General features: G+C 46.4%; 2 protein-coding genes and 2 pseudogenes across 2 annotated transcripts; 2 read left to right on the forward strand and 2 right to left on the reverse strand.

The window, feature by feature from the left end:
• Positions 1 to 1,460: 1,460 nt before the first annotated feature.
• LOC136500506 (uncharacterized) lies at positions 1,461 to 1,925 on the forward strand. Its single transcript, XM_066495871.1, has one exon. The coding sequence runs from the start codon at positions 1,461 to 1,463 to the stop codon at positions 1,923 to 1,925; it is 465 nt and encodes a 154-aa protein (XP_066351968.1).
• A 405-nt stretch (positions 1,926 to 2,330) lies between these two features.
• Positions 2,331 to 7,578, reverse strand: LOC136501096 (choline transporter protein 1-like; annotated as a pseudogene).
• A 1,100-nt stretch (positions 7,579 to 8,678) lies between these two features.
• On the forward strand, positions 8,679 to 12,897 carry LOC136500573 (uncharacterized). The gene is made up of 11 exons (XM_066495949.1): positions 8,679 to 9,039; positions 9,149 to 9,373; positions 9,481 to 9,579; positions 9,746 to 9,828; positions 10,119 to 10,235; positions 10,331 to 10,436; positions 11,082 to 11,166; positions 11,261 to 11,370; positions 11,846 to 11,976; positions 12,132 to 12,228; positions 12,350 to 12,897. Exons 1-11 carry the CDS (start codon positions 8,950 to 8,952, stop codon positions 12,653 to 12,655), a joined length of 1,449 nt encoding a protein of 482 aa, XP_066352046.1. The 5' UTR covers positions 8,679 to 8,949; the 3' UTR covers positions 12,656 to 12,897.
• A 290-nt stretch (positions 12,898 to 13,187) lies between these two features.
• Positions 13,188 to 17,947, reverse strand: LOC136501128 (single-strand DNA endonuclease 1-like; annotated as a pseudogene).
• Between the last annotated feature and the right edge of the window lie 4,727 nt (positions 17,948 to 22,674).

The raw sequence follows: 22,674 nt of genomic DNA on the forward strand, positions 1-22,674 counted from the left end.
TCCACCACCTATCCCCGTCTCCTCCAGCTCACCCTACCTTAACCATCACCGCCACTAGGCCCCACTACGGATCCTTCTTATCGTTTGTCCAATGTCGCTCCCATGGTGGCGCCTTCGCTGCCATACGTCGACAACCACCGTACCATATATACCACCAACCTTTGAACCCTTAAGAAAACTCCTAAACCACAATCCATGTTGTAACGTGCCCCCATCTACCTTTTGGGTTTGAGTTGCAGGTCGATCACTCGCACGACAAAGGTGCCTATTATAGGATATAAGATAAAGCACTCTCGTTGCACTCACATTTTGAGTTCTTGACACGTGTCCGTGCGTATGTGACAAAAACTTGGGCTGAAACACGAACGCCAAACAAAAATCTGGATGTACATGGAATGGATCCTTGGGCTGCACCGCTGCATGCAGGTTAGTGGAGCGCGACGTGTATCTAGGGATGAAAATAGACAGAAACCCCTCTTTTGCACTCTTTCTTTTCTCTATTTTTCTGGTGGAAGCGAGATCTATGTTTGGAAGCCAGTTCGGCTGGAGCGGTTGGCTGGCTGGTGCTGGCCAGCCCTCTCACACGCGCACTGTTCACATGAACCATGTTTCCAGTCAGGAACAGTATTTTTCTCTCACACAAACCAGCCAGCAGTACTTCCTCACGAACTAGCAACGAAAAACCAACAGTTTCGAACAGGCTGTGGAAAAGTCAGGATAAAAAATGGGATCAAAATACATATGCATGTATGAAGTTACACGGTATTGTTAAAGTGATTAGTCTAATATTCACTTGTATATCATGTATGGTGGAAACCCCCTCTCTTCTGTTTTTTTTCCAAACAAAGTAGAAAAATGGAAAATTATGTTTGATTTCAGTGGCGGATGCAGAACATGATTGAAGGGAAGGCTAGTCGCTTCTTCTTCCTCTCTCTCTCTCTCCATTTTTCTTCTTTCCTCCACCTCTTCTTCTCCTTCACCCTCCCCATATTTCCATTGATGCATAGCCCCTCTCCATTTTTCTTCTTTCCTCCACCTCTTCTTCTCCCTCACCCTCCCCATATTTCCATTGATGCATAGCCGCCCCCCCCCCCCCCCCCCCCCCCCCCCGATCCACCCCTGTCTGGTTTCATCCCTACATGTACATGTACCCATGCATGCCCCTGCCATTGCCCACCAAACCACATGCACAGGTGCACACAAGGGGCGGATACTGCAGACATGGCAGATCGAATCATGCAGCAGCCATGAGCCCATGACCGTGTTGAATGAGTAGTTGGAGCACACCCTCCACCCGGCCATCTGCAAAAGACTTGACCGCTACTCCGATCCGATCCATATATACGTAGCCACATTGTTGCCGATCGATCGAGAGACATTACTACATGCTAGTAGCTTAGCTGCAGGTCGAGTGAAGGAGTTAAGGGTGTACGTACGGTGGTACACAGACGTACGCTACCATGGCTTTTTCCAGCAGCCGGCTCGCCGAGGCCTCGCTGCTGCTCCTCGTCGTCATCCTCCTAGCCGCCGTCGGAGTTTCTGCTTCTGCCGAGGCGGAGATGAGTGCGAAGACCGTCGCGGCGGTGGCTGCCCCTGCCCGGAGGAAGGACGATGTCGTCACCACCAGCAGCTGCAGCAGCAGTGGATCATCCTCGCCATCGTCGTCACCCTCTCCAGCAGCGGGAGGAGGAGGAGCAGAGAAGAAGGAGAGCAAGGACGATAACGGGAACAAGGAGAAGGAGAAGGAGAAGCCCAAGGGCAGCGCGACGTCGACGAAGAAGCCATCGCCGCCGGCCAAGTGCGTGACGAGCAAGGACTGCCACCTGAAGCGGCTGGTGTGCGCAAAGAAGTGCACCATGGCCGCCCACAAGAAGTGCGCCGCCAAGTGTTCCCATTCCTGCAACGCCCTCCCCATCTGCACCTGAATACCTGATGGGTGATTGTTGGAGCCCTTAGCTTCTTGCATGTACTGTACGTCCAATTGGATTCACAGCCAAGACGCATGCACGATACTGATCGAATAAGCTGGAGTCCTCGTTCTTCCTTCTCGCACTGGATACTGGAGTAGAGTAGCTAGCTAGGATCATCGAGTCTCTCCCCTTTCCTGTTCTCACCTTCGAGTGTCCTACTCCTACTTCCTGCCTCCTTATGTGTGCCAGAAATGTCTGACCGTGTTTTCTAGTATTTGCCTGCTGCTTTCCTTGTCTTTTGTCACTGCTAGTGCTGGATTGTTTTGCTTATTTTCCTATCCGGATGACGATTCAGGGGCAGGAAATCATGCAATGCAAGTAGTCATGCCTTTACAATTTCCCACCTATGACAGACTCAGGGGCAGTAGGTTGTCCTTGTACATACATACAAGATACAGCCTATGAATCCATCACCGTCATATTTACAGCTTACAGGTAGTTACGTCAGGGAAGCAAGCAAGCACAATAATCCATCCACAAGGCCATAACTATAACCACCTTGATTACTTACACCTCCACCCCAGTGATTCATATAAATAAAAAAGACATGGTCAAATAAAGCCGACCAACCAACATTACAGACAACACACCATTCAGTTTCAATTCTAGCTCTAGCCCTACTCGTATTTGGAAGACAATGCTTCATGGCCCCTGTGTCAGTCTTCGCAACTCGCTCTCCTCGTCCAGTGTCTCCATCAGTAGCAGGGGCGCATACTGTGCGCTCCCCTGATGCTCTTCCGAGTCCTGGCAGAATGACAGGACCATAGTGTCGATCGACATCTCCACCACTGCAAAGAAAAGCTTTGCAACTATATAACCCAGCGCCCATGATAACTGCCAAAAAAAGAGAGAATGTTGAGCGTTCATCACTCATCAGCTTCTTCATCCAAATTGCACCAAGATAGAGGAACTCAGCCATATGCTGCAAAGATTGATGATCACTTACCAGCACGGGGACTAGTGGCGATGATATCTTGTTATGGCCAGATCTGTACTTGTGCTTATCCAACATAAGGAAGGCAAACAGTGCACACAACAGGCTAACACAAAGCTTGCCCAACAAAAGAATCACATCCCCAATGACATTCACTTTCCCAATACGCAATATGTTGTTCATGATTAACTCAGTTGCTAGCACGGAAGCCTTGCAGAATCCTTTCCCTGTAATGGCAATCTGTAGTACAAAATCCCAAAATATATTTAGCAACCTATTGGGGTCAGAATAACAAGCATTTTCCATCATACTGCTACAAATGCACGCTAAACTAATTGGGAGGAAACTTGAAATTAGCACATATATAACGCCTTCTAATCACAAATCTAGCTATAGACACAGAATGTTGATACCTACCATGACATAAGCATTTTGATTCACTGATTTCAGGGTCCAATCAATGCAGCCTAAGCAGCACTGAGATGAGGATGATACTGTCTTCCCAAACCTGCTTTCACGGGCAGAATCAACAAATTTCAGCCTGCGGCGTAGTGACTCGAGTATGAATCGCACCCACTCTACGATGGACACAATCAGCGAGCCCAGAGCCACAGATCCCAGGCTATAGAGCAATAAGCGCTTCAGGGAAGATACCACAGGATGGAAAGGGATATCATGCTGCATCACAAATGTGACACCAAACATCAGTCACATGAAAAATAGTATCCCTCTGGTAAAGCCATAAAAGGAGCACCAGTGCATTGTGGAGTCATAAGTAGAGATATCAATGTGAGGAGAGGTAGAGGAAGACCGAAGCTGACATAGGGGGAGGCAATAAAAAGAGATTTGAAAGGTTGGGATATACCTAGAGATCTTTGTTTGGATAGGAGTGCTTGGAAAGCAGCTATTGACGTGCCTGAACCGTGACTAGGGGCTCATGTTGGGTTTCAACTCTAGCCTACCCCAACTTGCTTGGGACTAAAAGGCTTTGTTGTTGTTGGTAAAGCCATAAAGGAGATGAAAATCCTCAGAAAATTGAGATCTATTTTGTACTTGCAATTCTTTACCACAAACCAGAGTTAGGTTTCTGAGATACTTACCGATATTTCACCACGTGCCCAGTAGTATGAAGCAACTGATCCAGCAATTATAGTCGAAGAACACCCGATGAAAAATTGTGTTGCCCAGTAACAACCAAAAAGATGGAAAAGAATGGCGATCCCAATATGTGGGGTGTAATGGATACTATAGCCACAACAGCTGTCACAATTTACTTTACCAAGTTTGAGATCATAGGAACAGCAATCATTATTACAGTCATTTCGTATAACTTGACCGGCGCTGAAAAGATGAAGCGTTGCTGAAAACCAGAACATGTAAAAGATAGCGAGGATGAAGTATGGCACAACTGGAAAAATAATAAGTGCCTGGACTTCGCCAATGACCTTTGCAGCAACCTAAATCAAGTTAACTCAGATAAGTGCTCTAAAAATACAATGGAAAAGCAAATGAGAAAAACTTTGTAAATGATGTCATATGAACAGTTTGACGCATTGTCATGCAATCAGCTATGCATTAATGCATATGTTAGCTGTAACCCCCCAGTAAAATATCCATTTAATAAAATGGTTCACATGTGAAACCAATAGATTCAGCACTGTACATACCTTGAGGACAGATGTTGCTATCATAATGCGCCGAGCAATAGCTATTGAAGTCAGGAAAGCAAGTATCATTATCACTGTCATCAAGACGGAAGCAGCATGAAGGTGATTTATCTCCTGATTAAAGATGGACGATGAGATAATGAGCAGCTTAACAGGATATTGCTCAAAATGGCACCAACATCGGGCAGAAAACATACCCGTCCACCTATGCTAACATAAGGATCACTTTCACCAATTACAACAGTCAAAGGATCATGGCCAATCCAACCAGTTGTGACATCGTGTATAAGATTAAGTGTGTGAAACAATAACGGTCATACTATGATACTTAGTGTGTCTATAGTGAGAAGTATCCCACCTTTTATATAGAAGAACATTGTAACAGATATCACAAGAGCATTGAAGACCACCACTGTTATCCAAGACATCCCAGCAACAAAAAAGCGAATCATGAGTAACCAGATCACAGATAGGAACACAGGGAGTAATCCCCCACAAAGGATTAACACAGGCCAGGACTTCCCAATATCTGCAACATATCTCTGCAAAAAAATGGAAAATATCACTTTTAAAAAGGAAACATAGTTTTGAGTTCAGATAAGTTACAAGCAGACAGGCCGGTTGATATCTAATAAATAACAGTTTTGTTTTGCATATTCATCGCAGGTGTCTGCTACCATCTTCTTGTTCTGGATGATTCATAGAATCCTTCGTGTAACTTATAGGGAAAAACATGCCCCTCCTTATCAAAACACTTTCTTTAACTTCTATTAAACCTGTTGCACACATGTGAAAAGGAGCAGCATTTCTTTTGTTGCTAAATTATTGATACAAATAAAGTAAATTGACAGAGCGCAAGTAGTTCCAGGAGCATCACAAACCTTGATGACGGCAGATTTGCTGTTGATTGCATCATGAATTGTTTTATCTATTAGCATGTTTTCATCGATGCTGACACCACCCATGGCCTTCCAATGCTTCAAAGAGGCATTGGATGCCCGTGCAATAAACTGGCAGCTCCAGTAGACTGAAGTGACATAGAGATCAAAATTAGTGACCAGTGGTCAATTTCTTAAAAGTTGGTATGATGCTGCTAGACATCGAAGACCTGATACTCATGTGAGACTTACCATTTACACTTGGAAAGATGACAGGGTAACAAGGACCCTGCAGCTGAAGAGAACTATTCCTCATGTCTGGTGTGAGGTACTCGAAGTAATCGTAGTCCCTGTCAATCCAATCATCGACAGAGAGGCGTATGTCACCTTCTGGATAATCGCAAACAAAATTCAAGCCATCTTCAGCAGGAAGTGGGCATTCCATCAGGCAGATGGCTTTAGCATCTGGTAGCTCACGTGACTGGTTTTGAGCCCACTTTGGTAGACCTGGTTGGGGTTCACCCAATAGCGAACATCCAACTCACGCAAATCAGGATCGCCATGCCTGCTGCCACATATGTTCCCTTTGTAGTCCAGTCCATACGTCAGCCTGTACAATCAAAGAGGAACAAATCATATATATATATATATATATAGAGAGAGAGAGAGAGAGAGTAGTTATTATCCGGATGATAAGAGTATGTTGTTCCAGAGAGGAAATTGGAATCTTCTTAAGAGAAGTGATATTAAATTTGAGGCCGGCAAGGGCTCTAGCTTTTGCACAAGAGATTTTTCAGTGTTTACTACTAGCGTGAATGTGGCCTCAGATTCAAGCGGCAGTAACAGCAAGAGGTTCCAGTATTCCAGTGGGGATAGTGATAGAAGTGGTGAATGCAGGAAGTAAAACCGATAAGGTGGAGCATTGAGGACTGAGGTAAAGGAGAAGAGTATATAGGACAGAAGATTGATCCCTGGACCTGAATGGTATTTACTTCACTGTTGGTGGTTGGTTGCTGGTAGCTGGTGATTGCCGTAGCAGAAGCAAAAGTTCGCAACAATATGAAATCCATGATATGGAACTGTCACCACGAAAAATGTAGGCTTTCCCTTTCTTGTGGTTGGAACTTGCAAGAACACCCAACCACGACACGAGTTACGTTGTTTTTCAGGTGTGCAATTAGCCTCAGCTGCAGATTGCGTAGGTGGTTTTTTTACTGGATGCAGTCAGTTTGAGTACGAACGAAGCAGCTGCAGATTCCACTACTGTCTACTAATTAAGTAATTAGTATAACTGTCTAATTAGTGAGAGTAACTAGGGTACAGCAACCAGGAATAGCAGTGTCAAGGAGTTGCAGAAGAAGGGAGGAAGTGCCGTCGACTGAAGAAGTCCAATGAAACAGCAGGAAAATGGGGGTGGAAATGCAGGAAAATGGAGGCGGCGGGAATTAAAGAGGAAGAGGCGACATTGATCGACCATCTTGCCTCTGTAGCAGCCCTCCAAAGCAGACAGGCAGGCAGGCATGGAAGTCGAAATGCGAGATAGCGAATGCTGGTGGATATTCGATTTCAGCAGGGGTAAGGGAAATTTAATGTCTGAGTTGAGCTTGGCTGGTGGTAAGGGTTCATGGTAGAATGGCGAGCGCTTAGCTAGCGGACAAGGAAATGAATAGATCTACTAGTCTAGTACTTGATCAACACAGCGAATCGAGGGAGGAAGCAGGCAGACACAGACAGGCAGGGGAGCAAGGCGATGAAGCTGAGTGTGAGTGAGAAGAGTACCTGAGTGGGTTGCCCTGGTTGAATCCGAAGCTGGAGTTGCGAAGAGGAAGAGGAAGGGCCAGTCCCGGCACTTGCGGTCATGGCGAATGACGCTTCCTCCGGGCCCGGGGTCTTGTTCGTCGTCCCCGGCAGCGGCCGAGGGGTAGCGGCCAATGATGGCGCCTAGAGGACCTCCTCCGCCCAATACCATTCTGGCTCTACTCCTCCTCGTCGCTTTTGGTGTCGGCGTCGGTGGTGGTGGTGAGGTACCCTGTTGCTCAGTTGCCTGCCAGCGAAAGCTCTTGGGGAGGGAGAGGGGGTTTCGTTCGTTTCGGCCCGGGGTGGCCTGGGGGACTGAACTGAACTGAAGGGAGCTTTGAGTGACGTCACTCTCTCCGCTACTGTATACTGTATATCTAGTGCTGTGAACCGTGAAACGTGTCTCCCAACTCCGGTCGCAGTCTCCTGTCCTCCCTCGATTATCTCTCCTAGTCTCAGTTAGCTATATTACGACAAATTAACCCTATAAATCAGCCGTAGCAGTAATAAGTCCTGCCGATCAAAGCCATAAGCAGAAACCTCCTAATTAATCTAATAATATATCTGTGGCTCCTAATTAATTTATTGTTAGAATATATTTCGTAATTAATATAATAATATTATTTCGTATTATAAATAGTGATATTTTTTTTTATCTATAATTGATAGAACCGAAGGTAATAAAATGTAACATTGTGCTAGAATTGCAAGACGGAGGAGTATAATAACACGATCGTGTGGCGATTTCGGTCTTTTCCAATCTATCTGTTCTACGGTAATATCCAGCTTCTACCACACTATTCTCCTGGTAAAGGCTTATAAACCTATGTTCCCCCTAAAGCCTGGAGAAATTAGAGTGGACTGGCAGCGACGAGTGTCTTTTCAACCTTCAAAGTACTACATAGAAAGGTTGCTTGCATGTGCCTCTTTCTTTATCATGGCCTTTTCATCAAAGCTTTGGTGGACGACGAACAATCGAAGAAAGAAGACGATCAAACAAGCATCTTGTCTTAGGATGTCTGCTACTCCGCAAAATCTGCATACAACATGCTACATACGGGTTCTACTTCGTTCTCCATTCCATAGGCATAACTTGATTTGGAAGACATGAGCTCCCTCAATTGTAAAAATCTGGCATTCCGATGCAGGCATTGGACAGGATCGAGATAGGCAAGCAAGGCATGGACTGAAGGCGAGGGAGCGTTGTTTCCTTTGCGACCAAGCGCGGGAAACATTATCGCCACATGCCCATTCACTAGGGAGCTTTGGCATTGTACTGAGTCCTCGGTGGCGGTGGCTACGTTCTCTCTATATGATGGTCACCAACGTTCGGGCATGGACTCCCTATTCACGTTGGTTTCTTGGCAAGTTTGGAAGGAGCGGAATGCCGGATGCTTCCGAGTAGCGCCGAGGCCGATCGTTGGATAGAAGCTGGTGCGAGCGGGCTTGGAGCCTTGGCTGGTAGGTTCTCTCTGTGAGTGTTGCTGGAATGCAAGACGACGACGACGATGCGACTCAACAGCGAGCTTCAGCCGTCCGTGACTCTTGGTCATGGCATGGTAAACTTTCAAGCCAGGTCCAAGGGAGTGGAAACTAAAGCTGGTGGGCCGGCGGCTGGACCGGGCCCCCATACCCAATCTGCTTGATTTCGCCGAGCAGACAGATCGGGTCGGGTCCTCCGCCGGAGCCGGCGACGAACAAGCATGGTGAAGGCGGTGGTCGGCGACGAGGCGCACCTCAAGGCCTTCGAGGAAACGCTCGCCTCGTCCTCCTCTCCTCCACCTGAAGCCCAGGTCGGCCACTCCATTCCCTTCCCTCCGCTGCGTACTTGCGGCTCCCTCACTCTCAGCATCGATCCATCGTGAGACACCCTCTGATCTGGTTTCATCTGTTAATTCCCAGGTGGGCCTCGTCGTCGGCAAGCTCAGCGCTTCCTCCGACCGTGCCCTCGTCTACGCCCTGCTCCCCACGCCGCTCACCGACGCCGCCGCCCCCGCATGCTCCCTCCGCGCCGCCCCCAAGTCCAAGCCTTCCAAGGGCGGCGGCAGAGGCTCTTCCTCCTCCTCCTCCTCCTCGGACGCCTCTCTCGACTTCGATGTCGAATGGATCGCCGAGCACGCGCGGCAGGTACTGTACTATACGCTCCCTCCCATGCCACACTCACACTATCAGTTCTTATTATTCAGCGATTTCTTTCAATCTGCTGCGTATTACTAGTAAATACATGCTGTTAGGTGTCTAGGATGCTGCTCGGTGGTATGAGTGTCATAGGTGCTTACGTATGGGCTTCCGAGGCATCATTCAAGGCCACATCCCCTGCTGTCCTGTCGCAGGTTTGCACTATCAGCTTCTTCGTTTCATTGGTTCCCCCTTATGCTAATGCTATGGTTCAGTCAATCAACCGGTGGCTCTTCCTTCAGCTGCCAGGCTCCGCTTGCTCATACCATGCTTTCGAAGGCTTGGATGTGAATTATTTACCTGTGGCATGCCATCTTTCAGGTTATTCGAGCGATTTCCCAAGCCTGCTATGGCAGTGCATCCGGTCAGAGGCTGCTCATTCACATTTCTTACAGTCCTCGAAGGTGCTGTCTTATATTCCTAGATGCTATTAACTTTGGTGCTCTTCTTCTCAAAATAAAATATGTTTGGTTGTCCACTACTCATCTGCATAGTAGTTTTTGAATTCTTGATTAACTCCATTTATGTATATCGTTGTCCTTTCGGATACCAACAGGGAGTATTTCCCCCCCCCCCCCCCCCCCCCCCCCTGAAATCTTGTTTCTTCAGTCACATTTCATCCTTTTATGGAGTTATCAGCTAATGTTAATGGACTGCGATTTATTTATGAAATATATGTTTTCGTTTGTTACAGATGGGCCTGTCGTATATGCGAGGTTGCATCAGCAAGTCTGCGTCCGTGTGATTTTAAATACAGCAAACTATTATCTTCTCTTCAAACTTTCAGATGCACATATAGTTTTGAGATAAGGTACTAAATTTGGTATTTCTTGTATCTTTATGACACAGACAGACAATACCAGTTTATCTGGTTTGAGTCTCTAATTACTACACTTATTGGCATAGGCTAACATCTGTTCAAGCTGAGCCGTTTAAAAGAGTTATTTTGAAGGCAATCAGTCATCTCACAGAGGAAGTGCAGAATGCCAGAGCTTTGGTCGATGGGCATCTGGTAAGTTACAATTCTTAGCCTCTATTGCAGATCTGCAGTTGGAGAAGTACACAGATGCCGATGCCACAAACTTAGGAATGCTCATCACCTAGATCTGCAGTAGCTTAAAAGGTTTTATTGACTTTCGTAGACCTGCTCTCAGAAGCTCTAAGGTCAAACTGATTCACTTCATATGACAATCAGCAATCTGAATAAAGGGCGCGTACCCAGTGCTGCCACACATGGTGCGTTCTGGGGAAATGAATTTCTGAATTGAATTGAAGTTCCAATAGGCAATTCTTAAAGTGGACTGTCCACTACATAAATTAATATTCCATATAAATTATGCCATTCCCTTGAACCCATTGCCGATAATTCATCATATCATATTATGTAAGAACATCTAACATCTGCACTTGAAATAATAAAATAAAATTTATTAACTGAATGAGCCATAGCATAAAAAGCACAAAAAAGGTTACCCATTCACACCTTTTTTTTTTCTTCTTCTGTAGCTTCCAGCTTCTAGGAGCCACTGGTATACATGCTTATTAGTTCAACACTCAAAACTAATTACAAACAGAGTTGCTGATTATATTTGAGAATGCTGCTCCTTCTACAACAGCTTGCTAATTATGCATTTTTGCACCTACTTTTTCCAAGCAGTTTTCAGAAGACATGAACATTAGTACAGAGGGCCCACACCAAGTTGATTTTCTTGTGCCATTCAATAATGATGCGCCTGTTGAAGGTGTGCCTCAGCTTATGCCGTTTCCTGTTCTGTTTGATGGCACATTTCTGTTGATGTCGTTATGAGGGCCTAACATTGTACGGTTGCACTAAAGATTGCAGTTTAGAGGGAGTTGCTGGGCTTATTCGCTTTGTCGGATCTGTCAGCGCCTTGGCGTATTTAGGCCCCAGAGAATCTATTTCAGAAGCTATATCTGATCTAAAGGTAGTTCAAATATCAATCTCAACTGTTTTGTATTTTTCACCTAGTTGCATTGTTTTCCATGCTGTGTGTATACGTAATATCAGTTTCAGTTTGTTACAAGCGCTTTATAGGCAGTTGTCTTTGGCAATCTACTTCATATGCATTTGTTTGAGTCCTCCATGTAAGACTTCAGAAGGGATTGTTGATGCATTGGTGATCAAAACATGACGCGACTTTTTTTTTTTGGTATTTTTCAGTTGAATTTTGAATCTCAAGATTCTTGTTCGAAATTAGTTTGATTGGTTTCAGTACATATGATGTTTTTGTAGAGTGGGCATTGATTTGACTGATGTAGATTCTGGCGGAGGGGCAGAAGTTTAATTTAGCTCGCACTATTGCATAAGCATAGCTGAAGCCAATTCTTGTTTGAAGCATCATTTTAGTTACGAAAACTAACAACTTTTTGTATGTGCTGCTTCTCTTCCTCTGTATCTAGGCAGACATCATTACAAGTCTAAAAAGCAGGTTGGATATAATCCTCGATGAGGCAGATGATGGCCCTGCCACTGATGAATTGGAGAAATCACCATCTCAGAAGACTACTCAAGTTATATTTCATGAGTTGAGGTACATATGCTGTAGATAGCCTTTATTATATGCTGTAGAACATATTGAGTCATTGCATAATGACATTATTGTATTGAGCTTAATAGGCTTCCTTTCCTCTGTTGATGATAGACAACAAGTCTCACAACTGATTATCCGTTTTCCCCTTCAAACAGAGAACCTTGCAGTTTCTCATTCCCAAGAAGAGTTCTGATACCTTGGTTGAGTGGCACCTATGTTTGTGATTACTTGCAACAATCAGAGACAACAGAGGTAGTTTTGCAGTGCCCACAATATTTCATTTCCTCTCCTTGAGTCCTACTAGAGTGGAAGTGTGTAGCATTCTCAATTCTGCTAAAACACCTGACACCCTTTTGGCTCACATGACTTTCAGGATGCAATGGATCGCTGCAAGGAAGTGTTAGCACTGGAAACAGCCGTGGAGAGCTCTGCAATCCTCGAATCAGAAAGTGCAGCAGCTTGTAGCACACTAGAATCCTTTTGGGATATGGTGCCTGGATCTCGCAGCGGAGGACATGGTGGATCCAGCAAGCTGAAGGACAGTCATTCTGTACAGAACGATGATTCAAGCAAAAGGCAAGGTGGTGGGAATTTCAACATCGTAGCTGCTCTGATCGTGCTACTGGTTGCTCTGATAGCTGGATTGGTATTCACTTTCTCTGCTGGTTCCAATACCTGAACCCACCTGCACTATAACTGTGTTGTACCACCAGTAGATGTGATACCAAAGATGCTATATACTGTTAAAATGGAGAGTTGATTTTATTTTATGTTAGAAACTGTGTTTACTTATTTTTTAATTTCCTGTTGCCCTTGTTTGCAGCTAAGCTAAATGTGCTTACTCGCTAAATGTCTATAGGACTATATACTTATCTTCTGTGTTGTGCCTGCCTGAGAATGAATGCTATCTGTCTAGGCTGCCAATTGGATTTCCCCGTCCAACTGAAGACAATCCAAAGGTTTGTTCTCCTTCGATACACATGGCAAGTACACTGCAAATCCCTGTTAAAGCCTTGTTTGGAAGCGCATGTATTCATCTTAATTTATATGTGTTGAAGTAGATTGGTTTAAAATTAAACTAAGTTCTGTTTCGTTCCACTCCAATACATGTGGATTGAAGTGAATACACATGCATCCAAACAAGGCCTAAACGACTAAAAGCCGATGAAAGCCGATTATTAAAATGGAAAGAAGGCAATGATCGATGCCGCAGCCGTTACTTGTTTTTTTGTTCAATGAAATCCAGCTGAAAACAAATTTGCATGAAAAATGAACCGAGCAAGGAAATGAAGCAAGCAAATCTGATCGACGGAGACGTGACGAGGTCTCCCGCCTATTTGGATCCTGGCTCAGGCACGACACGAGGCCACGCGGCGAACCAAATTCCCATCCCACACGGCGAACCAAATTCCCATCCCACATATAAATCCAAGGTCTGCCTTGGACCCTTGGTCATGTTGCTCTGCACTGCATCGCTGCCTTCATCTGCAGCTCTGCCCGTGCTCAGGGCATGGCCGATGGCCCGTCAGCCTGAGCTAGCTAAGGTGAGAGTGAGGGGCATGCTCAGCTTGAGCAAACATACATCATTGTACATATCACATATGCTCCCGTCATACTAATCGGTGACTGGATCTGTTTACATCCAATCCAATCCAATACAATGTTAGTACAGCTCGTCTCTTGTACTGTTTAGAAACAATCTGAGCTCCCTTGCTTTCCTGTCGTGTTCGGGAGACTGACTGCTATCAGCCTCACAATCCTGGTCAGGCTTCTTATCATTCCTTCTACTATTATCCACTTTAACCGGTGAAGGAGAAGAGAGATCGATCATGGCGGGTTCTACTACTTCACTACTCTGTCCATCGCTTCTCGGTGACGAATCAGTTTCGCCTGCCATCCCAGTCCCATGCCTGAACAATGGTGATTCTTCCACCAGCACATCACAGCCACTTGTTCCAGGTACGTTCATGCTTGCAACAGGAGGGTTCTTTCTCGGGCAAATTGCTTATATCCCAGAGGGCTCTTCTTTCTGCTTCCATACGCAGTGGCGGTCCTTCTGGAGCAGCCTGGGGTTTATGAGCAGCACAAGGCGAGGGTGATGACAGATCAATTGGCTCATGATCCAGTGCCGAATTCTTCACGTCGCACAAAACAGTATTTCCTTTTGACTCCATTGATCCAATCAGCAGGATTTGGCGCTGCAGATCAATCCCATCCATGGTTACTGTGTCTGAATCACTGAACTTTCTGGATCTGGCAATCTTACAAGATCGTATAGGTGGTGATGGAGGAGACAGATCAACAAAATCCTGGAGCGGTGCCACCATCTGTATATCTGCTGTCTGAGTCTGAGGGCCATTGGCTGTAGGTTCAAACATTACATTAAGTCCACATGCATACTGCATACATATCATAAGTTATTGGGGAGAATCACAAGCTAAGTCTTCTTTTGCTTCTGGTGCTCATTGCAGGACTTGCTGGATGGTTTTTCTTGCTTCTAGTGCTCATGAATGAGCTGATTTGGCTTTACTTGTTCTTTTTTGGGTTCTCCTCTACATAAGCAATAAGAAAAAAAAAATATCACATGCATTTTCTTGCATAATTCAAGAAATAAAGAGCAAACAGGACATTTACCTTATTATCTTCATAGCTTCTATATCCTGTGGTTTACCCTTCTTGCGATTATGCCAATGATGGTCATAGTCCTAGCAAATAGGACATTTATGCACAAGTCTTATGGTGTTTCTTAAACATTGACATTAAATCTTGGTCACATTTTACTTCTGGGAAGGTTTTCAAAACATCATCATAATATTGCACATGTGCAACTTCTAAATAGCCAGGAGGGTACCGCTCAACAATTGATTCAACAAAATCCTTATAATTTGTCAAATCTGAATCAAGAACCTTCTCAAAGTTAAAATATCTGACATCTTTTCTTGCTTTTTTGGGGTTACCAAGCAGTTTAATTTTGAGGTTATTTGAATTCATACCATTACAATTTTCGAAGTTTAGAGAAGTATCATTACAATTCACCTATTCCGAATGTCGCCATTACAATTCTTCCCCAGTTTGAAATATGCCATGGTATACGTTCGGAGAGGTCTTAGACCCACCTGCAGGCGTATACGGTGTCATCGTATTCTGGTATGGACAAAATTATCCCTCCACCATACTCTCTTTATATGTCACTGACATGTGGACCCCACCAGTCATCATCTACCTCCTCCCTTCCCCATCTGCTTCACTTCTCCGTGGCCATGGCGTCCACCATGTCTGCCTCCTGGCAGGCGCCGGGGGACACGACGGTGGCCGTGCTCGAGGGCACTGCCTCGGCGGGGGCAGTGGCGTCCACCGCGCCGCCCCACCCAGCTCGCGGCCTCGCCTGGATGCGCCTTGCTGCGCCGCCACAACCCGTGTCTAGTCGCCCTACTCCAGGCCTCGCCGGCGTTCGGCCACGTCACGCCGCTCCGCCCTGCTTGCAGCCTCGCCCGAACACACACCCCATGCCTCCTTGGCCATCTCCACCAGCACCTCCTGCGCTAGCGACAATGGCGGGGCAGAGCTCCCGCGCGGCCATGGTGAGGCGGACCTCCAGGAGCACGTGCTCGCCATCGCGCGCTCCTCCTCTTGAACTCATGGATATTCGGACCACGAATCTTCTGCATCACATACGGTGTCAGGTCTCTGCGCGGACGTGCTTGACGGCCAACTCCAAGTCGGTCAAGCATCCACCATGGCCGCGCGGGAGCTCTGGCGAGCGGCGAGTCGCATCGGCATTGGTTTTCTTCCTCCGATCTTCTCTGATCTCTGAGCCTCTGACTCCGCGCCCACAGTGCCGCTGCCTCTGGCTGGCAGCCAACCACCTCCCGATCTGGGCGCTGAGCTCGCCTCCACCAAGGTGACGCATGGATCCTGCCTCGCCGGTGGCCGCCGAGCTCTGGCCGAGTGTGTGAGGGAGGGGCGCGGCCAGCGCCATGGAGTTGGGGAAGAAGCTGCCAATCTGCCTTGGAGAAGATGGAGAAGGAAGTAGGAGGAAGATGACTAGTGGGGTCCACACGTCAATGACATAGAGAGAGTAAGATGGAATGGTAGTTTTATCCATACAAAAATATGATGACGTCGTGTGCGCCTGTAGTTGGGCCCAGGCCTCGTCAAATGTATACCGTGGCATATTTCATACGATGGAAGAATCGTGACGGTAAGGTTTAAAATAGGTGAATAGTAATGGTATTTTTCAAACTTCAAAAATTGTAATGATACCAATAAAAAACCCCTTAATTTTGAGATAGAAAGTTGAATTTTGATCCAGCCTATACGTGAAGTCAGGAACCAGTTTAGCACATGCACTGATCTCATACCATCATCCTACCACTACAAATCTTACTGAGCTGGAGCAGAAGCACGGGGAACTCACCCTTCAATCGAGTCAATACGTGCTCTAAGCTGTGATTCCGCCTCCGTCGGTCCTTCCCCAACTTCGCCCTCGGCCTGGAGGGGCCACGCCTCCGCCTCCGCCTCGTCCCCGGCCATTGCGTCGCGCCTAAATACGAATTTAGGATTTTTGGTGGAAAACCTACCTTCAACAGTCGGTAAATTGAGGTCTTTCTTTGGGCGGACTGCCGGCACCTACCCCTTTCCTCTCCTTCCTCTCCAATCCGATCCGGTTCATCTTGAATCCAGTCTCATCCCATCCAAATCAGTGATTGATTGCTGCTTGCCTGATCTACCGATTCATCCGCTTGGCTCCGCCTGGGATTGTCTCCTGCCCAAGATTCTCTCTCCTTTCCCCTTTCCCAAATCCCTCAGCAATGAGTAGTAGGCGGAATGCCGGTTTCTCTCTCCTTTCCCCTTTCCCAAATCCCTCAGCAATCCACCGATCATCCATGCACCTTCTGCAAAATTAACCTCCAAATCAACATCAGCACCACTCAGATCCAATCTTCTGCTTGCCGCTCCAAATCATCGGATCCTCATAGTGAAGGGGCAGCCAAAGAGCTCTGGTCAAAAAATGCGGAGACTCCAGACTTGAGCCATGGGGCGGCGCTAGGGTTCGCCCGCCGGCGCCACCGCCGCCGCCGCAGTCGTCTCCGGCTACCCCAGTATCTTCCTTCGCCCCCGAGCCTGGCGTGCTCACTGCTCAGCCCTAGCCACGCCTCGTGAGTTGCTGCTGCTGCCGCCGCCGCAGTCACCGCTTCCAGGGCCTGCTGCCGCCGACGCCACCCCCGTGCGCTGCCTTTTCGCTGCCTACGTGTGCCGTCGCTGAGCTTGGTGAGCCTACCAGATAGGCTCTTGTACAGTGTTTTGTTCCTCTGTTTCTCTATTGCTTCTCTACTCGCTTCAGTGCTCTGGCTTTCCCTGTATGGTGTTCGTCAGCTTCTTCTTCAAGAATCAGTTCAGCTGATCCGAGTTTTTGAATGTTCATCTTATTTCACCCTCCTGGCTATGAGTCTCCTGAGTTGGAATTGTCGAGGCTCAGGTGGGAGCCTTCGCAGTACTACGATGCAGCACCTTAAGCGCCTAATGGAGATCCCCATCATCAGCACACTACTTCTATATGGCATGATGTCAGTTCGTTTATTTTCGATAATCAGAATAAGCCAACTTTCTGTACGGGAGATCTGAACCAAATCATGCATTCTAATGAAAGATGGAGATCTGAACCAATTTTCTTGACTGTTGGCGTGCGGTTGCCGACGTTGGGATCACGCCGGTTGAACGCGAGCGCCACGTGGACGGCGATCTGCGACCGGATGCTGGCCTAGTACATCCGGTCACTCTGACCGGTGCGTCCGGTCGCCTCGAGTTTCGCCCGGTGAAGGGGCAACGACTCTTTTGAGTTGTGGGGGTATAAATAGAAGTGTTGGACGGCCTTTGGCCAGTAGCTGAGCACATTAGAGCCTTGGTGGCTTATGTGGTGGTGCTTGGAAGCCCTCTAACTCAAGCTTGATAGTGTTCATCTGATCGAGTGAGTGAGCGATTCTAGTGCGATTGCATTGTAAGGTTGCATCGAGTGTCACTAGGTGATCGAGTTGTAAGCCGGTGGTGCTTGTTACTCTTGGAGGTTGTCACCTCTTAGACGGCTTGGTGGCTTGTGACTCCATCGAAGCACGCGAGAAGATCGTGCGGTGCTCCGGAGGAGGATTTGTGAGGGGAATTGTGCTCACCCCGCGGGGATCGTGAAGAGCAACTCTAATAGAGCGTGTCATTGAGCTCCCCTCATTTTTGGGGTTGGTTCTTGCGGTGCCTGACGTGCGGGTTTGGCGGGTGATGCCAATTAGCCGTTGAACCACCAAGTGAACGGTCGACACAACAGGGACTAGCGTGTTGGCAAGCACGTGAACCTCGGGATAAAATCATCGTGTCATCTTTGTCTTCCCATTGGTTTGCATCATCGTCACACAAGATTGTATTTACTTCACATACTTTGTGTTTGTGTAGTTGCTCTTGTAGTTAGTTTGCTTGTGTAGCTTGCTAGTTATCTTCTTGTTTTTATAGCATAGAAGTAGCACCCTTGCGTGATTAATTTGGTTTGAGTAACCTTGTTAGCCACATTGCTTAGTTTGTGTAGCTAAGTATTTTGCACTGTCTAATTTGACATTAGTTGCATTGTTATGGAGTATTGCTAGTAAGCTTAGGAGCTTTGTGCTTTTACTTGCTAGATTGTGTAGGAGCTCCCCCGTTGTTTGGAGTACTAGTGGCATATGTTTGTGTTGCCTTGCTCCTAGAATTGGTTAGGTGAGCTCTAGTTAGCCCGACACCTTTGTTGCCCAATTAGGATCTCTATAAGGTTCTTGTGAACTTAGATAGATGGGTGTAGTCTTAGTTAGACCGATAGTTTTAATTCCGTATTTGTTTTGGTTAGCCGACGCGATTAAATTTAAAAAGGACTATTCACCCCTCTCTAGTCCGCTATCTCGACCCTACAACCTTCAAGCAACTCATGTTGAATTTCAAATATTTTATGTTCGCTATCCTCCTTATATTTGATGAGTATCCTGTAGGCACTTTTAGTTCATGGAAGAACCGTAAGAGCCTCTCTTTCACCTTTGTTTGTAATGACCAGGATGCAACTGGTAGTTTCTTTTTGCCATCGGGTAGTATTAAGAGATGCAGCTCCGCCCTCACACCCATAGCTTCTAAGTTCATACAACATTGAAGTGAATCTTTCCCCTTGCCCTTCGATTGCATTAAGGTACCCAGTAAGCTCTCCGTGATGTTTTTAGTAATGTGCATCCCATCAAGTGCGTGCCGAACATGCAACGTCCTCCATTAAGGCAACTTCCAAAACACAGATTTTTTTTCCACGCAGATTTCGTCAAAGCAGGTACACTTCCTGCGCCCTTTCCTAGGATGATCTTGAGTTTGTTTACGATTTTGATGATCTGCCTTCCAGTTTTGAACTGAGGCGGTTGTCGTTCTTCTACTATCCCATCGAAGGGTTTTTTTGTTCTTGCGGTACGGGTGCGTAGATGGTAGGAACCTACGATGACCCATGTAAACCATCTTCTTGCTATGTTTCATAAATTTAGCGGAAGTGCCATCCAAGCAAACCACACATCCTTTGTAACCCTTTGTCACTTGTCCAGATAACGAACCAAGGCCTGGTAGGTCGGTGATTGTTACGAACAGCAGCGCTTTCAATTTAAAGTGCTCTTTCTTGTACTTGTCCCACACTCTCTCACCTTTCCTCCACAATTGCAGTAGCTCCTCCATTAACGGCTGCAAGAAGACATTGATGTCGTTTCTAGGTTGCCTTGGCCCTTGGATCAGTATCGGCATCATAAGGTGCATTCGTTTCATACACAGTCAAGGCGGAAGGTTGTATATGCAAAGAGTCACTGGCTAAGTGCTATGATTGTCGCTAACCATGTTAAACGGGTTCATCCCATCCGTGCTCAAACCAAACCTTATGTTCCTTATTTCATTGGAAAACGACAGCTTATAACTGTGATTAATAGTTCTCCACTGGACACCATCAGTCGGGTGTCGCAACTTACCATCATTCACTCGACCTTCCGCATGTCACCTCATCAGTTTCGCTGTCTTTGTTGTGGCAAACAAATGCTTTAAGCGAGGAATTATAGGGAAATACCACATCACCTTCATGACCATTCTTTTCTCGTAGCCACCTTGCATCATGGCATCATTGCCAGTTTTGTATCGTGAGGCATGGCACCGAGGACATGAATCCAAGTCTTCGTAATCTCCGTGAAACAATATGCAGTCATTGGGACAAGCATGTATTTTCTGTACTTCGAGTCCCAATGGGCAGTTCATTTGCTTGGCCTCGTGCATGTTCTAAGGCAACTCATTCTGGCTTGGAACAAACTTCTATAGTAGGGATAAGACATCATTGAACCCAGTGTCCGACATTCTATTCCTTGCTTTCATCTCCAGAAGCAAAATAGCAGCTTCCAACTTTGTCACAGTTGAACCATTGTACAATGGAGTTTTTGCATGCTTCCTCATCTCCAACTTCTTTTGGTTTTTTTCATCAAGGAAATCTGGCTTCCCAGCATCAATCATCTGGTATAGAGCATCTACCACTTCATTATATGCCAAACTCTCGTTCCCCGGGACGACGATAGTTTCTTCAACACCTTACCGTTTTGTTCTCGTTCATGTGCCCTGTTTCGCCTACAATTGTATCCCTCTTGTGATTCCGTATACCCATTGAAGCTTGTTCGTCGGGTGGGTTCTCACCTTCTTTCCCATGTCTCGTCCAAACCATATAGTTTGGCATGAAGCCCCTCCAAAGCCGATGACCCCTGATCACCTCCATGCTATATGTTGACGGTAGTTAACAAACATTGTAAATCGTCAATATAACTTTTATAAGGGCATGAAAATAATCACCAACATAGGTTTAGGGGTTTAAACTAATAAATTTCATGAGTTTTTGTGAATCTGTGTTTTTAGCAGGGTTTATCCAGAAAATCATCAAGGTGGACCTAGATGTCAAAAGTAATCATGCTTATCCGTGGTGAAAAGAACTCCAGAAGGTTCTAGAGGACACCAGAAGCCAAACCATCGAAGAAGACCACGAGACACCGCCAGGTGGGGCCGGTCGGCCTGTGGGGGTCCACTGTCAGCCTCCTTCGAATGTCGGTTCTCCACCGCCTTAGGGTTTGCATCTACGCCGTTTTTTCAAATCGGTTTGATTCGAGGGCTCAAAATTGATGCTACGGCCTATATATACCAGCCTCTACCCCCTCCCTCAGGCATTGCATTCAGTAAAAGAAGACAGAAACCCTAATCATCCTTAGAGCTCTACCATATTTTAGGGCATAGCTAGCTAGGCTAGGTCTAGAGGAAGGCAAGCTTCGCTTGGATTCTAGATCTTGTAAAGAGCGTGGCTTGGTAAAGCCCCTTGTATCCTCTTTTGTATCTTTCATTATTCATATGATTGGTACAATTGATTCGACATTGTTATTAATATTATTCATGTTCGTAGTTATCATGTTTATTGTCTACTTTGATTATATGCTTAGTATAGTTAGATTATCATCAATGTTCCAAAAGACGCTGCTAGGCTCCCGCTTACGCGCGCTTATGCGCTAGGCGGAGGGGCACCGCCTCGCCTATGGGGGTAGGCGGAGGAAAGGCGTTGTGCCCCCAGATCTAGGGCTTCCCTACCTGTGGGAGGGACAATGGGTGGCGGTGAGCGCACCAGGAGGAGGCTAGCGGCGGGCACGAACGTGGCCAGGAGGCCATGGGCGATAGGAGGAGGCTGGGGTGCGACCGGGGGAACGCGATCTGCGAGCGCAGTTGGGAGGTGGCGAGCGTCTGGGAGCAGAGGCAGACACAGCTAGCAGGCAGCGTCGGAGAAGGAGAGAGGAGGTGGGCATCACCGGAGAAGGAGGGAGGAGGCAGTCGTCGTCGGAGACGAGAGTAGAGGCGTCGGGTAGAGGAATCACGATCACGGAGGGAGGCGGAGAAGGCAGAGTCACGACTCTGGTTCCTGCGACTAGGAGGAGGGTGGTGGATGGATAAGGTGGGCTAGGCTTTTTCTACGGGCCTTTATTTCCAACTTAAGTTCACAAATTTCTTATTTATTCCTTTACTTGAGATAATTTAAGGTAATATATACCTGTATGTATACAAAAATTAGAACGCCTAGAAAAACACCTAGGCTAGCCTAGTCTCGTTTAGGCTCTAGGCCATGGGTCATCGCCTAGATACCGCTTAACGCCTTCTTGAACATTGATTATCATCATGTTCAAGCATAAGTTCATATAGCGCTCGCTCCAAGGTACCAAGGGTGAGTGGTCGACATTGTGTAAGCGTGGTGCTTATACGTTGTTTACCTATAGATGCACTCTATATTCCGGGCCATGTGGTAGATCGTGGATGTGACACTCCCGTTAAGTCCTTTGTAATCCACTCTCCGAATATAGGACAAGTAGGATCTAGTTATGAAGGAAGACAAGCTCTGTTCTTAATCTTCCTTAGTAATATCTCTTATGTGTATATATGAAGTTGATCTTAGGCATGACTACTAAGTGTAATTGCACTAATCGATGGATGCTTTGACTTGTAATTAGGAATGACTTATGAATTATTCCTCTAATATTCTATCTAGCCATGCTAATGCCATAGAAATAAGTACTCGGAGTGATCATTTATCATTTACCATTACTTATCATATTTATCTCTTGACTTACCCCTGTGTGAGTAGAATATTGGTTATGGTTT

The sequence above is a fragment of the Miscanthus floridulus genome, chromosome 13, assembly GCF_019320115.1.
Source record: "Miscanthus floridulus cultivar M001 chromosome 13, ASM1932011v1, whole genome shotgun sequence".
NCBI classification, from domain to species: domain Eukaryota; kingdom Viridiplantae; phylum Streptophyta; class Magnoliopsida; order Poales; family Poaceae; genus Miscanthus; species Miscanthus floridulus.

What these genes read in the sequence shown, in the direction of transcription:
- LOC136500573 (XM_066495949.1), top strand. Translation starts at nt 8,950, where the DNA reads ATGGTGAAGGCGGTGGTCGGCGACGAGGCGCACCTCAAGGCCTTCGAG. An exon ending in TCGCCGAGCACGCGCGGCAG is followed by an intron (nt 9,374 to 9,480) that starts GTACTGTACTAT and finishes ACATGCTGTTAG; the next exon opens with GTGTCTAGGATGCTGCTCGG. An exon ending in TAATGATGCGCCTGTTGAAG is followed by an intron (nt 11,167 to 11,260) that starts GTGTGCCTCAGC and finishes GTTGCACTAAAG; the next exon opens with ATTGCAGTTTAGAGGGAGTT.
- LOC136500506 (XM_066495871.1), top strand. Translation starts at nt 1,461, where the DNA reads ATGGCTTTTTCCAGCAGCCGGCTCGCCGAGGCCTCGCTGCTGCTCCTC.